Source organism: Gymnoscopelus braueri (genome assembly GCF_963280865.1).
Source record: "Gymnoscopelus braueri genome assembly, chromosome: 1".
NCBI lineage: Eukaryota > Metazoa > Chordata > Actinopteri > Myctophiformes > Myctophidae > Gymnoscopelus > Gymnoscopelus braueri.
In genome coordinates, this window is record NC_137603.1 from 10,359,503 (window position 1) to 10,380,429 (window position 20,927).

At 40.4% G+C, this 20,927-nt stretch overlaps 1 protein-coding gene across 1 annotated transcript; it reads right to left on the reverse strand.

Moving 5' to 3' along the window:
- Positions 1-11,054: 11,054 nt before the first annotated feature.
- LOC308087162 (uncharacterized protein) lies at positions 11,055-17,922 on the reverse strand. The gene is made up of 4 exons (XM_080430874.1): positions 17,749-17,922; positions 16,126-16,215; positions 14,578-14,679; positions 11,055-12,643 (listed from the first exon to the last, which is right to left on the reverse strand). The coding sequence occupies exons 2-4, from the start codon at positions 16,181-16,183 to the stop codon at positions 11,742-11,744; spliced, it is 1,062 nt and encodes a 353-aa protein (XP_080287000.1). The 5' UTR covers positions 16,184-16,215; positions 17,749-17,922; the 3' UTR covers positions 11,055-11,741.
- Between the last annotated feature and the right edge of the window lie 3,005 nt (positions 17,923-20,927).

Genomic DNA, 20,927 nt, shown 5'->3' on the forward strand with positions numbered 1-20,927 from the left:
GTCTCATTCCAAGAGGCCAGCACTGGCCGGCTTTCCTCCGTGGTGGAAAATAGTCCTCAGGCACTGCCTGGGGTGTGGTGGGGGGAGATAATTAACCATTCTGTCCCTCCCTATCGGTATATTTAATCGAACGGCACTGAGTCGGCTCTAGTGGACCTTGCAACGTTTGGCGGTGTCTCTCGTTGTTCAAGTCCACTAAAACCTATAATACTTTGGTGATCTGAAAATAGCAGATCTACAAGGTATTGAATAATGATGCATCCCAATGAGACCCGTTGGGCACAATTCACTAAGCTGTTTACGCCCATATTATTTTTACGTAAAGGAATGTACACAACTTCCCATGTTAGTAGTCTGATTCATTCATCTTTTTTGACAGTGAATTGTGCGGGAGGCACGCTCTTTCTCAAGTCTGCTCGGAGGCAGACTTATGTAGGACCAAAGCTTGCGTATGTCATTAGAATGCCTTATTCTTCATGAAAAATCAATTACAAGTGCCAAATCTCAATAAAAATATTTGTGTGCCCAACATTTGTCAACACAGAAAATATAGGCTGGGTCTATGTCAAACGATCTATTGCCTGTATGCATATTATAGACATGATGCAAATTCAACCGTTTTTTATTTTATTTTCAGCATTTAGAGCTGAATTAATGTTCCCTCGGCGTGTTTGCCGTTTTCTTAAATTGTGATGTAACAATAAACTTGAAGTATACACGCTATATAATTTGAAGAAATGAGGAGAAAACCTTTGTCAATTATAATAACAGCAGAAAGGTGAGTTTGGAGCTAAACTGTCAATTTGCAGCCCATGAACAAGACAGGGAAACTATTTTCAATGCCATGCATTACCTGGATGGTCATTCTAGGCCTGACACGCTACAGCATGACAAATGTTTAGTTGGTAAGGATTCAATGTCTGGTTCATGAAGACATGGAGCTCCAACTTCACTTGACAATCACATTAACATCATAGATTAACATTACTGTGGACAGAGTAAAGATCCTACTGGTTTACAAGACTTGATACGAGACTGTCATATATTAGCCTCGATCTCCAGGCTTTTATTGCTTAGTTTTGCTAAAAAATAAAAGCCTGGCCCAACTATAGCCTGTACTGGGTATGAGGAAGTGTTTCATTTCCCAACCAACCAGAGTGCAGTGGGCGTCGCTCGTAATGTTGTGTTAACGGGGCGGGGGTTGACGGACAGATCGGTGAACCAATGGGATCAGGCGCCGTCTCTCGCCGGCTCTATACACACGCCCCTTTATACACGAAATCAGGAGGGTTGCAGCAGGCTAGTCATATATTATCTGACAGTATTGGAGTTAGTTCAAAATAGTCTTTGCACTTTCGCACTTCAGTACATCAACATAAACATTCAGATTTCAAATATAAAGTGCTTACCCAATGGCCACGGATAATACGATTATGTACGGGCCCTCAAAAAGACCTGTATCTGTCGTATTGTTCAATAAAAAGCATGTTAATCCGATCAGTGTCTGATTTTCTCATTGAGTTATAATGTATCAGAGTGCAATACATCTCCCAACCGATAGGGTCGCGAAGCTGAAAGCATATGAGGCCACCGATTGGAAATGCTTTTTATTGAACAATACGGAAGATACGGGTAATCCTGAGGGCCCGTACAGTTTCTTGTAACATCCGTGGCCATGAGGTAAGAACTTTATATTTGAAACCTGAACGTTTATATAGATGTACGGGTTGTAAATGGAGAAAGTGCCAAAACCAGGTTGAAGTTCCGTCATGACAGACGAGCCATGTCTACTCATGTACAAGCTACGTTTGCACCTCATTGCTTTAGGGTAAGACCACTTTGGTAGAGGTTTGGGTTGTGTATTTACCTTGCCATGATGTAACTACAAAGGTGGACAAGAAATCAAAAAGAATCGCTCCATTGATTAGAAATTGATAATTCAAGATATGCTCCTCATTGACTTACATTGTACGGTAAAACAGCTCTCAAAGTCACTCTTTTAGCACATAAATGAACACAAACAAAGTTGATTCAGACAATATAGAACATCACCAAACCCAGTACTGTTTTTTTTTAAATACAAATGTTAACTTCCTGTTGATTTTGCTATTTTATTAAGAAGAAAACCTGGACTGGATTCGCGGATCCGGATCTTCAAATAGTAAAATCAGCAGGAAGTAAAAAAATATATAAACAAAAAAAAACGGTTGTGGCCATGTTTCCCATTCAACCCGGAAAACCCCCCTACGTCCGCTGCCAGTACTGCTCCCGGTTTGGCTACAATGGGAAACATGGCCACAGGCTGACTAAATAAGCGATTTAAACGGGTAGTTTCTAGTTTCGCTCCGGACCTAAAATATTATACTCCGAACCAAACCTTAAACATCCGTGTGGTTTGGAATCTACCATTAGTTTTGGGATACGATGTATACAAAAGGGTAAACAGCGGAGCCTTGGCGGACGTTCACCCGATTCTGGAAGAGAACGACATAGAACCTCATCTCGGAGCTGTATAGCGGAGTGAGAGGTTCTTTATGGAGCTACCAACATGAATGAGTTGATCTTTACCTGCTGTGTTTCCGTGGTTGAGCTGCTAACAAACGTCCTCCTGCTGCTTAACGACGACACTGTTTAGAAACGACACGTTTAAGTTTGCTTTGTATGTTACTTTTATATAAATCTATGGTATTTTAAAGTGTCAACAACAGTCAGTCAACACACCATGTTGTTTTCACTACTGCATTGAGCTGTGTTCCGTGAGCAACGATAACGGAGCAACGATAAGACTTCCGGTGGACGATGTCTTCAGAATAAGAGTACCCTCTAGAGCAAAAAGGAGCCATTGAAAAACGGTTAATTTGCACATTAAACTATAAATTAAGCATTTAAACGAAGCTATACAACACATATTATGTTTCTGTGTGACAAAAACGGGTTTTAAAACATTAATAACTTATCTAAATGGATAAATGGTCAGAAAAGGTCAGAAAAGTGCCGTTTTCAGACAACAGTGGACACTGGACAGGCGCCGGCGGACACTGCCGACACTTCTGACATATGCACGCGTGCGGGGACACCTCCCATACAATGCCACACTCTCGGATAAGCCCTAGAGGTGTAAAGAAAAGTGTGGCGGACCGTCCAGTGAGGTCAGAGGTCAGAAAAGTGCCGTTTTCAGACAACAGTGGACACTGGACAGGCGCCGGCGGACACTGCCGACACTTCTGACATACGCACGCGTGCGGGGACACCTCCCCTACAACGCCATACTCTCGGATAAGCCCGAGAGGTGTAAAAAGAAGTGTGACGGACCGTCCAGTGAGGTCAGAGGTCAGAAAAGTGCAGTTTTCAGACAACAGTGGACACTGGACCGGCGCCGGCGGACACTGCCGACACTTCTGACATACGCACGCGTGCGGGGACACCTCCCCTACAACGCCACACTCTCGGATTTTATTTAGCGGGGAGTGTGGTGTTGTAGGGGAGGTGTCCCCGCACGCATGCGTATGTCAAAAGTGTTGGCATCGTCAGCCGGCGCCTGTCCAGTGTCCACTGTTGTCTGAAAACAGCACTTTTCTGACCTCTGACCTCACTGGACGGTCCGCCACACTTTATTTTTTACACCTCTCGGGCTTATCTGAGAGTGTGGTGTTGTAGGGGAGGTGTCCCCGAACGCGTGCGTACCTCAGAAGTGCTGGCACCAAGAACCGTCTCCTGTCCAGTGTCCACTATTGTCTGAAAACGGCACTTTTCGGACCTCTGACCTCACTGGACGGTCCGCCACACTTCTTTCTACCCCTGTGCCACTTAGCGGAGGGTGTGGCGGTGTAGAGGGGGTCTCGCCGAACGCGTGCGTACCTCAGAAGTGCTGGCACCAAGAACCGTCTCCTGTCCAGTGTCCACTATTGTCTGAAAACAGCACTTTTCGGGCCTCTGACCTCACTGGACGGTCCGCCACACTTTTTTCTACACCTGTGCCACTTAGCGGAGAGTGTGGCGGTGTAGAGGGGGTCTCGCCGAACGCGTGCGTACCTCAGAAGTGCTGGCACCAAGAACCGTCTCCTGTCCAGTGTCCACTATTGTCTAAAAACAGCACTTTTCGGGCCTCTGACCTCACTGGACGGTCCGCCACACTTCTTTCTACCCCTGTGCCACTTAGCGGAGAGTGTGGCGGTGTAGAGGGGGTCTCGCCGAACGCGTGCGTACCTCAGCAGTGCTGGCACCAAGAACCGTCTCCTGTCCAGTGTCCACTATTGTCTGAAAACGGCACTTTTCGGGCCTCTGACCTCACTGGACGGTCCGCCACACTTTTTTTTACGCCTCTCGGGCTTATCTGAGAGTGTGGCGTTGTAGGGGAGGTGTCCCCGAACGCGTGCGTACCTCAGAAGTGCTGGCACCAAGAACCGTCTCCTGTCCAGTGTCCACTATTGTCTGAAAACTGCACTTTTCGGGCCTCTGACCTCACTGGACGGTCCGCCACACTTTTTTTTACACCTCTCGGGCTTATCTGAGAGTGTGGCGTTGTAGGGGAGGTGTCCCCGAACGTGTGCGTACCTCAGAAGTGCTGTCACCAAGAACCGTCTCCTGTCCAGTGTCCACTATTGTCTGAAAACGGCACTTTTCGGGCCTCTGACCTCACTGGACGGTCCGCCACACTTTTTTCTACACCTGTGCCGCTTAGCGGAGAGTGTGGCGGTGTAGAGGGGGTCTCGCCGAACGCGTGCGTACCTCAGAAGTGCTGGCACCAAGAACCGTCTCCTGTCCAGTGTCCACTATTGTCTGAAAACAGCACTTTTCGGGCCTCTGACCTCACTGCACGGCCTGCCACTTTATATATAATATAATATATAATTCTATTATAATTATCTCTCAATGTTCACCAACATTCCGTACTACTGGTCTGTATCAATTCTTTATCAAGTTCAGGGGCGCTCAGTTATGGAACAGTTCTCACAAACACACACACACACACACACACACACACACACACACACACACACACACACACACACACACACACACACACACACACACACATTTTGTATTAATTTTTCGGATTACATTCTTATTTGTATTGTATTTTAGTTTTTAAATAGGTGAGATCAACTTTATAAACCCCCCTGCTTTATTTTTTAAAACTCACCTGCACTATCTACTATTATTATTTGTAGCATATTTTGTTGTTGCTTTTATCACTTTGTATTTGCTTCTGCAATAAACAATATTATATCCTGATAATTTTCCAAGAGTGACCTGGCCTAGAGGCAGCATTATTACAATAATGGACAAACAATACAATACATAGGTAACAAACACAAATTAATATCCAGTTAAAGTGCAAAACAGGATCAGAAACTGTGCTAAGTGCACATTTAATGGGGATCAATAGCCAGTTTAAATCAGGAACAACCTAGCACTTGGAAGCGATCTAGTATAAACCATTTAAAAAGACATACATCATAAATATATTTTAAAAATACATTTGTGTCTTTAAAAATTAAATTGGCACTTAGAGGTGTTCTAGTATGCGCCATTTAAAAGACATACATCATATAAATGTATTTTTAAAATAGATTTGTGTCTTTTAAAAAACGTTACAAATTTTCGATCTTATTTTGAAGGCAACCGGAAACCTTATTGTTGCTAGCTCAAAAACCGGATGTCCTATCGTTGCTCACGGAACGGAGCTACTGCATTGTGGGTATATTCTTCTTCTGACGACCACTTTGTCTAGACGCCAGTTGGTGTATAGCTGCCCCCTGCTGTTGGTCTCGGGTACTGTCCATTGTTTATATACAGTAACAGTAGAGTACTATGTGACCTTCCAGACCTGTAAACAAGAGAACATACATCTAGGAGTAAAGTAGTTAATCCAACTAATCAAATTAAATGATTATAAAAATAATAATTGTTAATCATTAATTTGATAAATTAACCGATTAATAGTCAATCTCTATTTTGGATATGTCATTATAGGCAACATCTTACCACAAATTTTAAATACTGAAAATAGCAGATCTACAAGCTCACAACACGTCACAGTGCGATGCGTTTCGAGCTTGTAGATCAGCTATTTTCACATGTCTTACACGACACAGACATAGGACTGATGTTGTCAATCAATTTGTTGAGAAGTAAAAACATATTAAGAAAAAAACAGCTCCTAATTATTTGATTTATCAGAAAAGTAATCTATAGACGAATTGCTTAGAAAGTCATGGATAGTTGCAGCCCTACATCCATCACAGCTTTCATCAGTGCACATTGATGCTGCACAGGTCTGATCACATCTCATACAGTACCATGTTACAGGATGCAACATATACCTTGTATTAAACATATTACCCATATTATTTTCAAACTACAGTATGTAACTATATCAATATGTCTATGATAAATTCAGTCTGTATGGCATATTCAGACTGTGACACAGTAAGATTATCACAAGTTATTTCAAAGCAATGTATGTTCCAAATAGTTATGAGTTTGGTTATTGAACCAGAATGTTCTGGGAAACAGGAAACAGTTCAGTATTAGTTCCAATGTTACTCACCAATTATTTGTTTACCAAGATTGAGACTGGATGCACAGGTGATTGTTCCATGCAATCAATTCTCAACCTGTTGTTTCGGGGTGCGCACCCCAACCCCCTCTTGTGTGTTGGCTAGTGCTGCGCGTCCTAGCGAGACCTGACAGAATGGGTTTCATTTGCAACCAGTATGACGCTTGCAACCAGTGTGACGTCGTCTGTTAAGGGGTCTATTAATTGTGATAAATGTATTTTTAATGTTTAAAATCTTAAAATGAATGTGTGTCCCTGAGTTGACTGTCCCCCCCTGTTACCCCCCTGTTACATTGATGCAAATCCACCTGTGCATGTCCCCTGACTATTCCTCTAGCCACATGACGTCAGAAAGTAGCATATATTTTTGATAGGAAGTATCACTGTTTAATTTGCATTTTTATCAATGTTTTAGGATGTATTACTGGTGTGGTAAAGCATAACATGTCCACCCTGTTATGCTTAACTATAGAGGAAATTGATACATTTTCATAATTATGAAAATATTTTGATAAATATATAAACATCCTTACTCGGTGTTCACAATGTGCTACCATGTTCTTCATTACAGTGTAAAACATAACAGTGTGGACACACATTGTTACATTGGGTGGACAAAAAGTAATTGTATAAGCTTAATTGTATTTTATTTCCACCCTGTTATCTGTCCACCCTGTTACAGTGCTGTTTTTTAATCACAATTCAATGAAATCAACAAATAATATGCATATTATTTTGGTAATATGCAAGGAAGGGATTGGTAAAATAAACACAATTAAAAGTTGGGTGAAATTACATTGAGCCTTAATAAAAAATATGTGCTTTATAAGATAATAATTGTTTACTTTGATAATAAATACATTAGCATGGCAAAGGAAGGGACATCTGATCTCTTGGAAAACACTATTTAATGGGACATTGTCCCACTTCGTTTGATGAATTTGGTCATAATTATTAGGGACCAATTAATTAAGCTGGACAATATGTTTTTCTGACAGCTGAACATGCCCTCTTTCAGAACAAATTTCAAATCCTGTAAAATGTTATTATTTTTTGAAAAAAGTTACTAGGCTGAAATGGTACTGAATTGCTGGAATGACCCTAATAATCCATCAGTGAAAGCCACACACAGTTCTATTGAAATGTCTGCAGTTTGAATGGGCATTAGACTTGGATCAAGACTGTCATACATTTCTTCTATAGAGCCATATGTAAATGCCAGACCCTATAAAATAAAATCTGACAGTCTTGATCCAGGGCTAAATGCTCTATTTACTATGCTCAAATGATAACTTCCACGTGTGTCTAATTACGCAGCACTCGCCGGCAAGGCCGCGCACCTTGAACCCAAACACGCCCCCACGGCCGTCGTGAGAGACACACTGGACTACAAATTTCACGCCCACTATTGAGACAGTGCACCCACGCGAGGTCCGTAAGAACGATGTACTGCAGCTGTCAATGCATTCTCTATGAGAGGCACTGCATCGTACATTACCGTAATTTCACTGGTTGACTACTGAGGCTGTAGCGTTTTTTTTTTGTGTTCTAATAAAAATAAAAAAATAAAAATAAAAAATTTGTTTTATTTGTCCTTTTTAATGTGACATACCTGCCATCTCAACATACAACCCACAATATATTATAATGTACTCCATCAGTGTGTCCAAAGTTCTAACATCTGAAATCTAAAGTTTAAGTGGTCGCATGGTACGTCACGGACGTTTTCAATACCCAATTCTCATGTATAATTTTTATAGGCTATTTATTTTGGACAATTATCCAAACAGCATCTTGCAAGACTATTTGTATATTACTATCCTGGATAATTCACTAAGTAGTTGAAAATATCGGGATATGTCACACCTCCTAGTTGGGTTATTTCCCCAACTTACATGTTACTTGTAACAGAGTATTTCTACATTGCAGTATTGATACTTTTACTTAAGTAAGAAATGTGAGTACATTTTCCAAAAAAAATCCTGCATGTCAATTTAAAGCCTGAGTTATACTTGGTTGCACATAGTGTGTTGTGCACCTAAAATAGGCTATTTTTGGTGCGCAACACTGGCGTGCAACTACGTATAAATCAGGTGTTACTCTGAGAGGGCGAGTGAACAAACTCTCAATTTGTTTTCTCCAATCCATGTAGATCTTTCTCAGGTCAAAGTTCATGTGTGCAGACATAATTGACCTTGTCTTGTGGTTGCTTGATAAGGTATGAGGACAAATTCACAATCATCATGTTCACAATTGAGATCATTTTCTGAAGGGCAGTGAACAACATTTTATTAGACACCAACCACAGTGGCCAGTAAACCCCCCCTACCTCCTACTGATGGTTGGTTACCATCCAAAGGGTATTGTAGTCTTAACATACCAAACAATTATAATTTTTGAAAAAATGAGACCTCCAAATAAAGGTTGGTTGTTAGATCTTTAGAATAGAACAGTGCCAAATGATACTGTAGGTGGGTATCTGCCACAATGGCTAGTATAGTATATACTTACTAGCCACAGCTGAATTTTACCAGATGTCTGGTGGTGGCTTGTGCTAATTTGCTATCCATATCATGTCCCCAGTTTTCACTGCTTTCTCTAAACTACTTTTCACTTTAACACATATTGTTTGTATGACATCAACACTACATTCTGTGAGACATATCATTAGCTTTCAACCATGCTCTTCTGAGTTTTACTCTTTGTCAACAACAATCCCATCTCACAGAGGCTGGAAAGCCCAAGGGGACAATACTGCTTTTTAAGCCCAAATGCAGCAGCAATAGATTGTAAAAAAATCTAATTTATAGTCACCATCTAAAAGGAAAAAAAGACAACTATCCTGCCCTAGCTCTCCGCTAAGCCAGACAGGTGTATTTTGAAAAGTGGCGGGCCGTCCAGTGAGGTCAGGGGTCAGAAAAGGGCCATTTTCACTGCATAGCCTTTACAAATTGGACGCTGGACACGAGACAGCTATTTGCCGTGGCACTTGTGACATACGCACACGTTCAGGGAGACCCCCTCTACAACGCCACACTCTCCGCTAAGCCAAATAGGTGTATTCTGAAAAGTGGCGGGCCGTCCAGTGAGGTCATGGGTCAGAAAAGGGCCATTTTCACTGCATCGCCTGTACAAATTGGACGCTGGACACGAGACAGCTATTTGCCGTGGCACTTGTGACATGCACACGCGTTCAGGGAGACCCCCTCTACAACGCCACACTCTCCGCTAAGCCAGACAGGTGTATTTTGGAAAGTGGCGGGCCGTCCAGTGAGGTCAGGGGTCAGAAAAGGGACATTATCAGTGCATAGCCTTTACAAATTGGCGGTGGACACAAGACAGCTATTTGCCGTGGCACTTGTGACATACGCATGTGTGGTGTGGACGCTGTGATGCCTGTGGTATCCTGTAGCCTACTTTGTAAATGAAATCTATGGCTGACTGCTTGTATAGAGAGCGTATGTGCTGTATACATTCGTCAAGTCTGTTTCTCATTTCATAAAAGCAACACTTTTGTGTTTTTGAACATGGCCTCACTAATAGCTGTTCTTTTCTTACTCTGGTTTATTTGTGCAGCATAGGCTCCAGAGAATCGCTGCAAATCACCTGAGAGTAGATCTGACCATATTGGAATAGTTGGGAGGAAGTTTGAGAACAGTTTGTTTAAAACAGTTTCTCCATGGTATTGATTTTCACCTGTGTCATTGATGGTTTGACTATCATGAGACTCCACAAAGACGAGCAGAAGAGAGAAAAACAACTTTGCCTCGGTTACAATAGACGAATCTCCCTGACCCACGCGCTCCCATTCTGACAACGGAGGGGGTTTAAAAAATGACGACACGGGAATCTATGGAAAAAAAGAACGCCACTTTTCACGTCGGTCGGTAAGTAACGAGACATCAAAGGCAACACTTAATTTGTCCGGTATTCTCCTTTAATTGTATTATTGGCTGTAGCCCTTAGTTGTTCAAAATGGTCTTTAAAGGGAGATGTACCTTCACGAACATCAGCAGTCAAGTCAAATATATCATCAACCACAGTGTCATATGAATTGTCTTGTCGATCATGCTCTTTATCAATAATTCCTGCAATTCTGCTCTCGTTCACAACGGACGTGGTGGATGTTTCAACCCAGACTAACACCGGATACACACACCACTCTGAGTTCCCGCAGATTGTTAACACCACAAATGCTGGTTTACATCAAAAACACGAAACATTGTTTTCAACAGAACTGTTTACATACAGTTTTGTTTTTTGTACCAGAATGTTCTGGGAAACAGTTCTGTAAGATGGATTGATTGTACCTGAATAATTTTTTGTCTACATTCTTTTGTCTATATTTTTTTCTCTAGTCTTTCTGTAACTGCTGATAACTGACTGTAATCATGTGATGTGACACTAAAGTTGTGTATTCTGATTCCTGCCTCCAGACTAAATTCTTCCACACATCCAAAATATAGTAATGTTAAGAGAACATAGAATATGTTTCACCTTCCTGATAATAATACAATACATAAAAACGTATTATATACTAAAGCATAATCATGAAACATATTGCATGTGTGCGCGCGTAGTGCTTTCCATAGACTTTAATTCACTATAACAATAATAATGTAATACAACTAAATAATGACCATAGCCATCCCATTAATTGTAACACTTACTGTCATAATTCATAAACAACTACATGCAGAGTATGTTTTACCTCAGTTAACTGATATTTAATAAGTAAAATAATTGAAATAGTGGCCCATTCATTGGGCATGTAATAGAACTAAGCAAAATGACATTAAATCATAATAAAACAAACTATAACATTATAGTCAAACAGTTCTACCTCATACAATTGATATGGTTTACATGGGTAATTTTTTGTATAAATTAATAATGCCAAAATAATTTACATACCTCTAGGTAAAAAACCTTTTTTTAAATACCGTTATCATGAACTGATTGTAGTAAGGTTTTAAAAGAAGAAAACAAAAAAGGAATGACTCCAAAAGACGAGTCCTAACAGTAGCAGTATATATATACATGATATTTGTGCCTCTCTATCCAACTCCCTGACAACATACAGCTATTTCATTTGATCCTCCCGTGAGGTAAATATATTGGACACGCTGCTGGTGTCTCTTCAGGTAATCTGACCGACTGAAACTCTTTGTTATAATGTTTACAGTTGGAAAGGTGTTTCTCCAGTGTGGATGCGCTGGTGTACCTTAAGTAGACGCGACCCAACAAAACTCTTGTCAGACTGTTTACAGTGGAAAGTTTTTTCCCCCAGTGTGAAACGCTGGTGTGTCTTCAGGTTAGATGCCTGACTAAAACTCTTGTCACAATGTTTACAATGGAAAGGTTTTTCTCCAGTGTGGACACGCTGGTGTTTCTTCTGTGAACTTGAGTCACTGAAACTCTTGTCACAATATTTACACTGGAAAGGTTTTTCTCCAGTGTGGACACGCTGGTGTCGCTTCAGGTTAGATGAAAAGCTGAAACTCTTGTTACACAGTTTACAGAGGAAAGGTTTTTCTCCAGTGTGGACAATCTGGTGTGTCTTCAGATGACTTGACTGAAATAAACTCTTGTCACAATGTTTACACTGGAAAGGTTCTTCTCCAGTGTGGACACGCTGGTGTCGCTTCAGGTTAGATGAAAAGCTGAAACTCTTGTTACACAGTTTACAGAGGAAAGGTTTTTCTCCAGTGTGGACAATCTGGTGTGTCTTCAGATGACTTGACTGAAATAAACTCTTGTCACAATGTTTACACTGGAAAGGTTTTTCTCCAGTGTGGACACCTCCACTTAACTCCTCCCAATCATCACTGTCTTCAGTGACTTCAGTGTCAGATTCAAGCTTGACTTCAACTTCATAGCAGTGTGAAGAGCTGTCTTCATCATCATCACCTTTCACTGATAATAATGTCAACATTGACCCATCAAGCTCCTCTGGTCTTTGAAGTATCTCCTCCTGTTCCTCTTTAATGTGTGGAGGCTCTGGTTCCTCCTGGAGCAGACTGGGGCTCCTCTTCTGCTCAGGAGAATCCTCCTCTTTACACACAACCATGTGCAGGATGTCTAGGAGCAGAAAAATAACATGATAGTGAACACAGGATTCCTAAAATGTATATCTATTGTTCCATCTTCCATGTACATAGCTATTACCTACTAAGACTAACAAAACAGTTACTAAATAAGTACAGGTTGTTACAGGTGGTTCTGGAAACTCTAAAGCAGGCTCGAAAGTGTTAGCAAGATTATAGCTAAATACATATTTTAAAAAGTAACCTGAATCAATATATTTAGTTATATTACCCAACAAATGAATTACGGTGATAGAACAAATATTTATCATTAAAACATGTTTTTTGTGTTCCTTTTAGCCCAAATGTTTTACTGTACCTCCATGCAGTTTATATTTTTTTTACTGATAAAGTATTAAACCAATCAATCAATCAAGATGTGAGCTCTGATTTGGGAGTAAGTGAGGCTGTAGGCCAAGCTGTATACAACTGGATGTGTCTGTATGTACAGTATGTATGTATGTCACCTCCAAAGTAGACCAATCATAGCTCATGCCACTAAGTGCATGACGTTATGAACCAGAAGCACCTCCAAACACAAAAGCTTGACATGTCTGGTGAAAGTTAATGGGTCATTATATTATTCCGTTTTATTATTAAAGTGGAGACTGTAAGTTTTCAAGTGACGTGCCATGCACTGAAATCTGGAAATAGTTGAAGAAGATATACTTATTTTAATGTTGTTAACCACTTAACTCATTCACTGCCAGAATTATTGCTGGCCGCGTTTGCCCACTAACAGAGTTTTTTCATTGAAAAAAAAAAAGTACTCAGGAGCCGAGATACAGAATGTTTAAGTTTTAACACATTGGCTGCCAAAGACGCATATCTGCGTTCTAATTAATTTCTCGCCTGGCTGCCGAAGACGCAGATCTGCGTTAAAAAAAAAAAAAAGACCAAGGAGATATGATTTATCGAAGATTTAAACATCCACTTCCTTGTTAACTTAAAACTTAAAAATTCTGTATCTCGGCTCCTGAGTACTTTTTTTTCAATGAAAAATCTCTGGCAGTCTACAGCAAAAAATCTGAAATAATTCTGGCAGATTAGGTGTTAAGTTAACAAGGAAGTGGATGGGAGTCTAGATCTTCGAAAAATCATATCTCCTTGGTCTTTGGGTCAAATTAAAAAATATATATATAATTTTTTTTTTTTTTTTTTTTTTTTACGTCAGTGGCAGTATTGGTTAATTACGTCAGAGGCAGTGAATGAGTTAAAGGACGACGTCACCCATTTTCAACCCGTCTTCATATAATTGGACCTCACCAAGGCTCATGATAATATGGCACAATTTTTCTCAGCATCAAAGGTTGGATTGGGGTAAGTCCCCGTGTACATCATGGCTCGGGGAAGTAATTAAGATTGGAAATATTCTCAACAATTATAAATATTATAAATATATTATTGTTTTGGCATCTATTGCCAACTATGTCCCCATTACGACCACGGATATTCTCTGAAAGTGTGAAAAAAATGCTTAGTTAAAGGGCAAGACCACTTTGGTAGAGGTTTGGGTTGTGTAGTTACCAAAGTGGTCTTGCCCTTTAACTAATACTAATGTTGAGCAGGGTCGACTCTGTACTTGGTCCTTTCTCTTTTCCCATTTTTTTCAAATCCCCCCCGCCAGCAAAGGGATGCTAGGGTTGAAGTGGTTACACCTCAAAGCAACAAGCTTCTAAAAAGCTTGTCAAAGATCTGTTATCTCACACAGAGCAGACTAACAGACCCATTTCTAGACCTCTCACCCCCTACAGAGGCACGCCATAAAATCAGTTTTCACCTACTACAAACCTTTTACCAGGCATGTCAGGCTTTCATGTGCTTCTGATTCATGACGTCAAGCACTTAGCGGCTTGAGCTGTGTGACAGACAAACCCTGTTCTAGATGCTTTTGGTCTGCCAAGATTATCGTATAGTAACAATACGTACTGAGGTGTGGGTAGTCTTCAGGTTCCTCCTGTTTAATAGAAATGTCCCTGGCTGAGTCTGGAGAGTTCATCTTCACCTGCAGTCTGGACTCCACACCATGGTCTGAAATGAAGCAATTGAATAAGGACTTTAATAACAGGAGACCTAGTGGTGTCAAGAATAACAACAATATTTGCAGATGCTAAAGACAAAATGGCCTAAGCCCAACTCTCCAATTATGAATCTTGGGTGCAATTGTGCAAAGATTATAAGATTCATATTAGGGAATCATGCTTAACGCATTCTGTGCCAAGTAAATAAATGAATAATGGCCAGTAGTGCGATTTCTTGTTTGTCTTTGTTTTTTTATCAGAGGAAAACAAGGGAGGCAAGTTACAGACGTTTTCCCAAATCAAATAACAAGGAAGCGAATGGTGACTAAGATTTTGCGATCACGTGATCTCCTGTACTGCATCTTACTTTGGCTTCTTACAATTATGAAAAAAGCACCCATTATTTTATGGACCCGACAAACCTAAAATGCTGTTTTTTTCTGTGATTTATTTTATTTTATATTTAATTATATGATATACTATATTTAATAAATACCCTTTGTTTTGCCGTTTTCCAAAAAAATAATAATCACAGAATCAAACGTTTTATGGTCATGATTCATGTCATGTCATGATGGCTTGATTCGAGGCTTAAATTAATAGATAAAAATATTTTTGGAAATGTCAATGGGAAAAATGCATTGAGTTGTTCCTTCCGGCACCAAGAAAAACCAGGAAGTGGGCGGGAACTGCGATGCTCTATAGGCGAGATGTCAGCTATACTCCACATGAAATATGAAATCTAGCCTAGCTGTAGCAGCCTGCAATAAGAAACATTCACCTCGATGAATAAGGAATCCATGATCACAAATGCCACGGTGCACATTGATTCCACAGAGGTTTGATGTGCTTTGTGCGTGCGCTCTCTGCTCTCAATATAACTGACAGGGGAACAACTTTGTTCCCATAGCCTATATTGAGCTGCAGTAATCTGATCCCTGGTCAGTCAGTCTATCATAGCAGCACTTGATTCTTGCAACCCGAGCCCCACAGGCTTCTGCTTCTTTCACACCCACAGGCGGAATACAGAGAACAACGATTTGTTGTGTATAAGCTTGTCTGGCACCTAGTTGATCGAGTTGAGAGAGCAACTTGGCACACGTAGCCAGTAACATAACGGTCATTGCAGCGAGAGGCAAGCATGCAGCCAATACACAACGACGATTGTGCAACACAATGGGAACAGTGGGGTGCTAGACCAGCGCCAGTCGGGGAAAAAATAAATAAAAAATAGACCAGTGGGCGGCGAGATTGACAAGTCGAACGCTAAATAATGGGGGGACATCCGGTGCCTATGGTACGTGCAACACAAGACAGCACGACCAATTGGTTTCATCATCGGAATATTATCATGATATATTTTGTCATGATTATTGCATAGTAAAAAATGTATATTGCGACAGCTCTACAATAGAACAGAAAAAAATTAAAGAAAGAGTAAGAACATAAAACGTACGGTGCGGGTGGTCTTCAGGTTCCTGTTTAATGTCCCTGGCTGAGTCTGGAGAGTTCATCTTGACCTGCTGTCTGGACTCCACACACTGGTCTGAAATGAAGGAATTGAATAAGGACGTTAGGGTTCCATGGCTCTACTTCCCCTAAAACATGATCATTGGGTATTATTATTAGTCCCGGAACAGTATTATTGAGGACATAGTCAATCCTGGGAAGAGCTGTCTCTGGTACTCGTCCAGGCTGCGTAAACACTGGAGAGTCAGCCTCTATGTATGATTTTATTCCTTGTTATGTATTTGTTGTGTGATATTTGTATGTACTCTATGGACCCCCTGTGTGTCTGGAATAAAGTTTGAATTGAATTGAATATTAATATATACGGAGGAAGAATGTTTTCCCAAAGATTGTACTACAGTAAGTGTTAAAATGATATTTTTGTGTGGACAAAACCCACCAGTTCATTAAGTATACCTGGTTGGCACCTTAGCACAACCCACCTGACCCAGTCCTTCCCCGTCCTTCTACAGGACCTGTACAGCATTAGCCCTAGAATGTCTGTGATCTTACATACATTTCACGTATTCCAAATACACAGTCATAGATCACCCTCGCCGACGCACTGTGTAGTGACCATCTGCGTGGTGCTCTAAACTCCGTCTGTAAGTGCTCTAAACTCCGTCTGTACTCACCCAATAATTAATTCCTAAGACTTGGAGACATATTTTGTCCTCTAGTTTCATATCCATTTGAAAGTTCTGCCAGAAAACGTGTGTTTAGTCAAATATCTCCACTTTTCCACGAGCTGTACACGGACGACTTTCTGTACGGGCTAGGGGGGGCCTGGAATGAGTGCAGGACTGATATATGTAAACTTCCTTTAGGACGCACAAATGTTTGGGACACACAATTGGCAGATGGAGTGATTCATTACCCCGCACCAATCACAAGCACCTGTCAATTGTGTTCCCCATTCGTTTGTGCTTCCCTGTGTCAATTTGTTATGACGTTTGATGTTTGGGTAAATTCGGTCCTTCACTCAAGTCGCGCCCCCCCCTAGCCCGTACAGAAAGTCGTCCGTGTGCAGCTCGTGGAAAAGTGGAGATATTTGACTAAACACACGTTTTCTGGCAGAACTTTCAAATGGATATGAAACTAGAGGACAAAATATGACTCCAAGTCTTAGGAATTAATTATTGGGTGAGTACAGACGGAGTTTAGAGCACTTTTATGGCCGCGCAGATGGTCACTACACAGCGCGTCGGCGAGGGTGATCTATGATTGTGTATTTGGAATACATGAAATGTATGTAAAAAATTCGAAAATTACGCACCGGAGCACACTCGCCTATTAGTTTGTATTGGCCAGTGCGCTCAGTGCTGTATTTTCGAACGCACCCAAAGTAACTTGGCAACGCCCCCTTCTGTGACGCACGCCGAACTGCTTCGCGTCATGTGAACCATGTCTACTCATGTACAAGCTACGTTTGCACCTCATTGCTTTAAGTACTGGTGGTTGTTGTGTTTTTCTGATCACATGAATTATAATCTAGCAAGTAACAGCAATTAGATTTATGTTCCATATTGAGTCAATAAATAACACCCAACATTAATGAGTTGATCTTTACCTGCTGTGTTTCAGTGGTTGAGCTGCTAACAAACGTCCTCCTGCTGCTTAACGACGACACTGTTTAGAAACGACACGTTTAAGTTTTCTTTGTATGTTACTTTTATATAAATCTATGGTATTTTAAAGTGTCAACAACAGTCAGTCAACACACCATGTTGTTTTCACTACTGCATTGAGCTGTGTTCCGTGAGCAACGATAACGGAGCAACGATAAGACTTCCGGTGGACGATCTGCATTGTGGGTATATTCTTCTTCTGACGACCAATTTGTCTAGACGCCAGTTGGTGTATAGCTGCCCCCTGCTGTTGGTCTCGGGTACTGTCCATTGTTTATATACAGTAACAGTAGAGTACTATTAGCCCTAGAATGTCTGTGATCTTACATACATTTCAAGTATTCCAAATACACAGTCATAGATCTCTCTCGGTCCCCCACTGTGTAGTGCCTATCTGCGCGGCCATAAAAGTGCTCTAAACTCCGTCTGTACTCACCCAATAATTAATTCCTAAGACGTGTAGTCATATTTTGTCCTCTAGTTTCATATCCATGTAAAAGTTCTGCCAGAAAACGTGTGTTTAGTCAAATATCTCCACTTTTTCACGAGCTGCACACGGACGTCTTTCTGTACGACGCGAGGGGCCAGGAATGATTGCAGCACCGAATATACGTAACTTCCTTTAGGACGCACAAATGTTTGGGACACACAATTGACAGGTGCTTGTGATTGCTGCGGGGTAATGAATCATCACCTGCCAATTGTGTGTCCCAAACATTTGTGCGTCCTAAAGGAAGTTACGTATATTCAGTGCTGCAATCATTCCTGGCCCCTCGCGTCGTACAGAAAGACGTCCGTGTGCAGCTCGTGAAAAAGTGGAGATATTTGACTAAACACACGTTTTCTGGCAGAACTTTCACATGGATATGAAACTAGAGGACAAAATATGACTACACGTCTTAGGAATTAATTATTGGGTGAGTACAGACGGAGTTTAGAGCACTTTTATGGCCGCGCAGATAGGCACTACACAGTGGGGGACCGAGAGAGATCTATGACTGTGTATTTGGAATACTTGAAATGTATGTAAGATCACAGACATTCTAGGGCTAGAGTACTATGTGACCTTCCAGACCTGTAAACAAGAGAACATACATCTAGGAGTAAAGCAGTTAATCCAACTAATCAAATTAAATTATTATAAAAATAATAATTGTTAATCATTAATTTGATATATTAACCGATTAATAATCAATCGCTATTTTGGATATGTCATTATAGGCAACATCTTCCCACAAATTTAAAATTCAAAAATATTGAAAATAGCAGATCTACAAGCTCACAACACGTCACAGTGCGATGCGTTTCGAGCTTGTAGATCAGCTATTTTCACATGTCTTACACAACACAGACATACTGTAGGACTGATTGTCCTGTCAATCAATTTGTTGAGAAGTAAAAACATATTAAGAAAAAAACAGCTCCTAATTATTTGATTAATCAAAAAAGTAATCTATAGACGAATTGCTTAGAAAGTCATGGATAGTTGCAGCCCTACATCCATCACAGCTTTCATCAGTGCACATTGATGCTGCACAGGTCTGATCACATCTCATAGAATACAGTACCATGTTACAGGATGCAACATATACCTTGTATTAAACATATTACCCATATTATTTTCAAACTACAGTATGTAACTATATCAATATGTCTATGATAAATTCAGTCTGTATGGCATATTCAGACTGTGACACAGTAAGATTATCACAAGTTATTTCAAAGCAATATATGTTCCAAATAGTTATGAGTTTGGTTATTGAACCAGAATGTTCTGGGAAACAGGAAACAGTTCAGTATTAGTTCCAATGTTACTCACCAATTATTTGTTTACCAAGATTGAGACTGGATGCACAGGTGATTGTTCCATGCAATCAATTCTCAACCTGTTGTTTCGGGGTGCGCACCCCACCCCCCTCTTGTGTGTTGGCTAGTGCTGCGCGTCCTAGCGAGACCTGACAGAATGGGTTTCATTTGCAACCAGTATGACGCTTGCAACCAGTGTGACGTTGTCTGTTAAGGGGTCTATTAATTGTGATAAATGTATTTTTAATGTTTAAAATCTTAAAATTAATGTGTGTCCCTGAGTTGACTGTCCCCCCCTGTTACCCCCCTGTTACATTGATGCAAATCCACCTGTGCATGTCCCCTGACTATTCCTCTAGCCACATGACGTCAGAAAGTAGCATATATTTTTGAGAGGAAACCTTTAACCAGAAGAAGTATAAGTATCACTGTTTAATTTGCATTTTTATCAATGTTTTTTAGGATGTATAGGATACTGGTGTGGTAAAGCATAACATGTCCACCCTGTTATGCTTAACTATAGAGGAAATTGATACATTTTCATAATTATGAAAATATGTTTGATAAATATATAAACATCCTTACTCGGTGTTCACAATGTGCTACCATGTTCTTCATTACAGTGTAAAACATAACAGTGTGGACACACATTGTTACATTGGGTGGACAAAAAGTAATTGTATAAGCTTAATTGTATTTTATTTCCACCCTGTTATCTGTCCACCCTGTTACAGTGCTGTTTTTTAATCACAATTCAATGAAATCAACAAATAATATGCATATTATTTTGGTAATATGCAAGGAAGGGATTGGTAAAATAAACACAATTAAAAGTTGGGTGAAATTACATTGAGCCTTAATAAAAAATATGTGCTTTATAAGATAATAATTGTTTATAATTACTTTGATAATAAATACATTAGCATGGCAAAGGAAGGGACATCTGATCTCTTGGAAAACACTATTTAATGGGACATTGTCCCACTTCGTTTGATGAATTTGGTCATAATTATTAGGGACCAATTAATTAAGCTGGACAATATGTTTTTCTGACAGCTGAACATGCCCTCTTTCAGAACAAATTTCAAATCCTGTAAAATGTTATTATTTTTTGAAAAAAGTTACTAGGCTGAAATGGCACTGAATTGCTGGAATGACCCTAATAATCCATCAGTGAAAGCCACACACAGTTCTATTGAAATGTCTGCAGTTTGAATGGGCATTAGACTTGGATCAAGACTGTCATACATTTCTTCTATAGAGCCATATGTAAATGCCAGACCCTATAAAATAAAATCTGACAGTCTTGATCCAG

Excerpts from the sequence above, each read along its gene's own strand:
- LOC308087162 (XM_080430874.1), bottom strand. The coding sequence starts at position 16,183 with ATGAACTCTCCAGACTCAGCCAGGGACATTAAACAGGAACCTGAAGAC. Across the intron at positions 14,680-16,125 it reads ACCTGAAGACCACCCGCACC|ACCATGGTGTGGAGTCCAGA; the intron begins GTACGTTTTATG and ends GCTTCATTTCAG. Across the intron at positions 12,644-14,577 it reads TGAAGACTACCCACACCTCA|ACATCCTGCACATGGTTGTG; the intron begins GTACGTATTGTT and ends TTCTGCTCCTAG.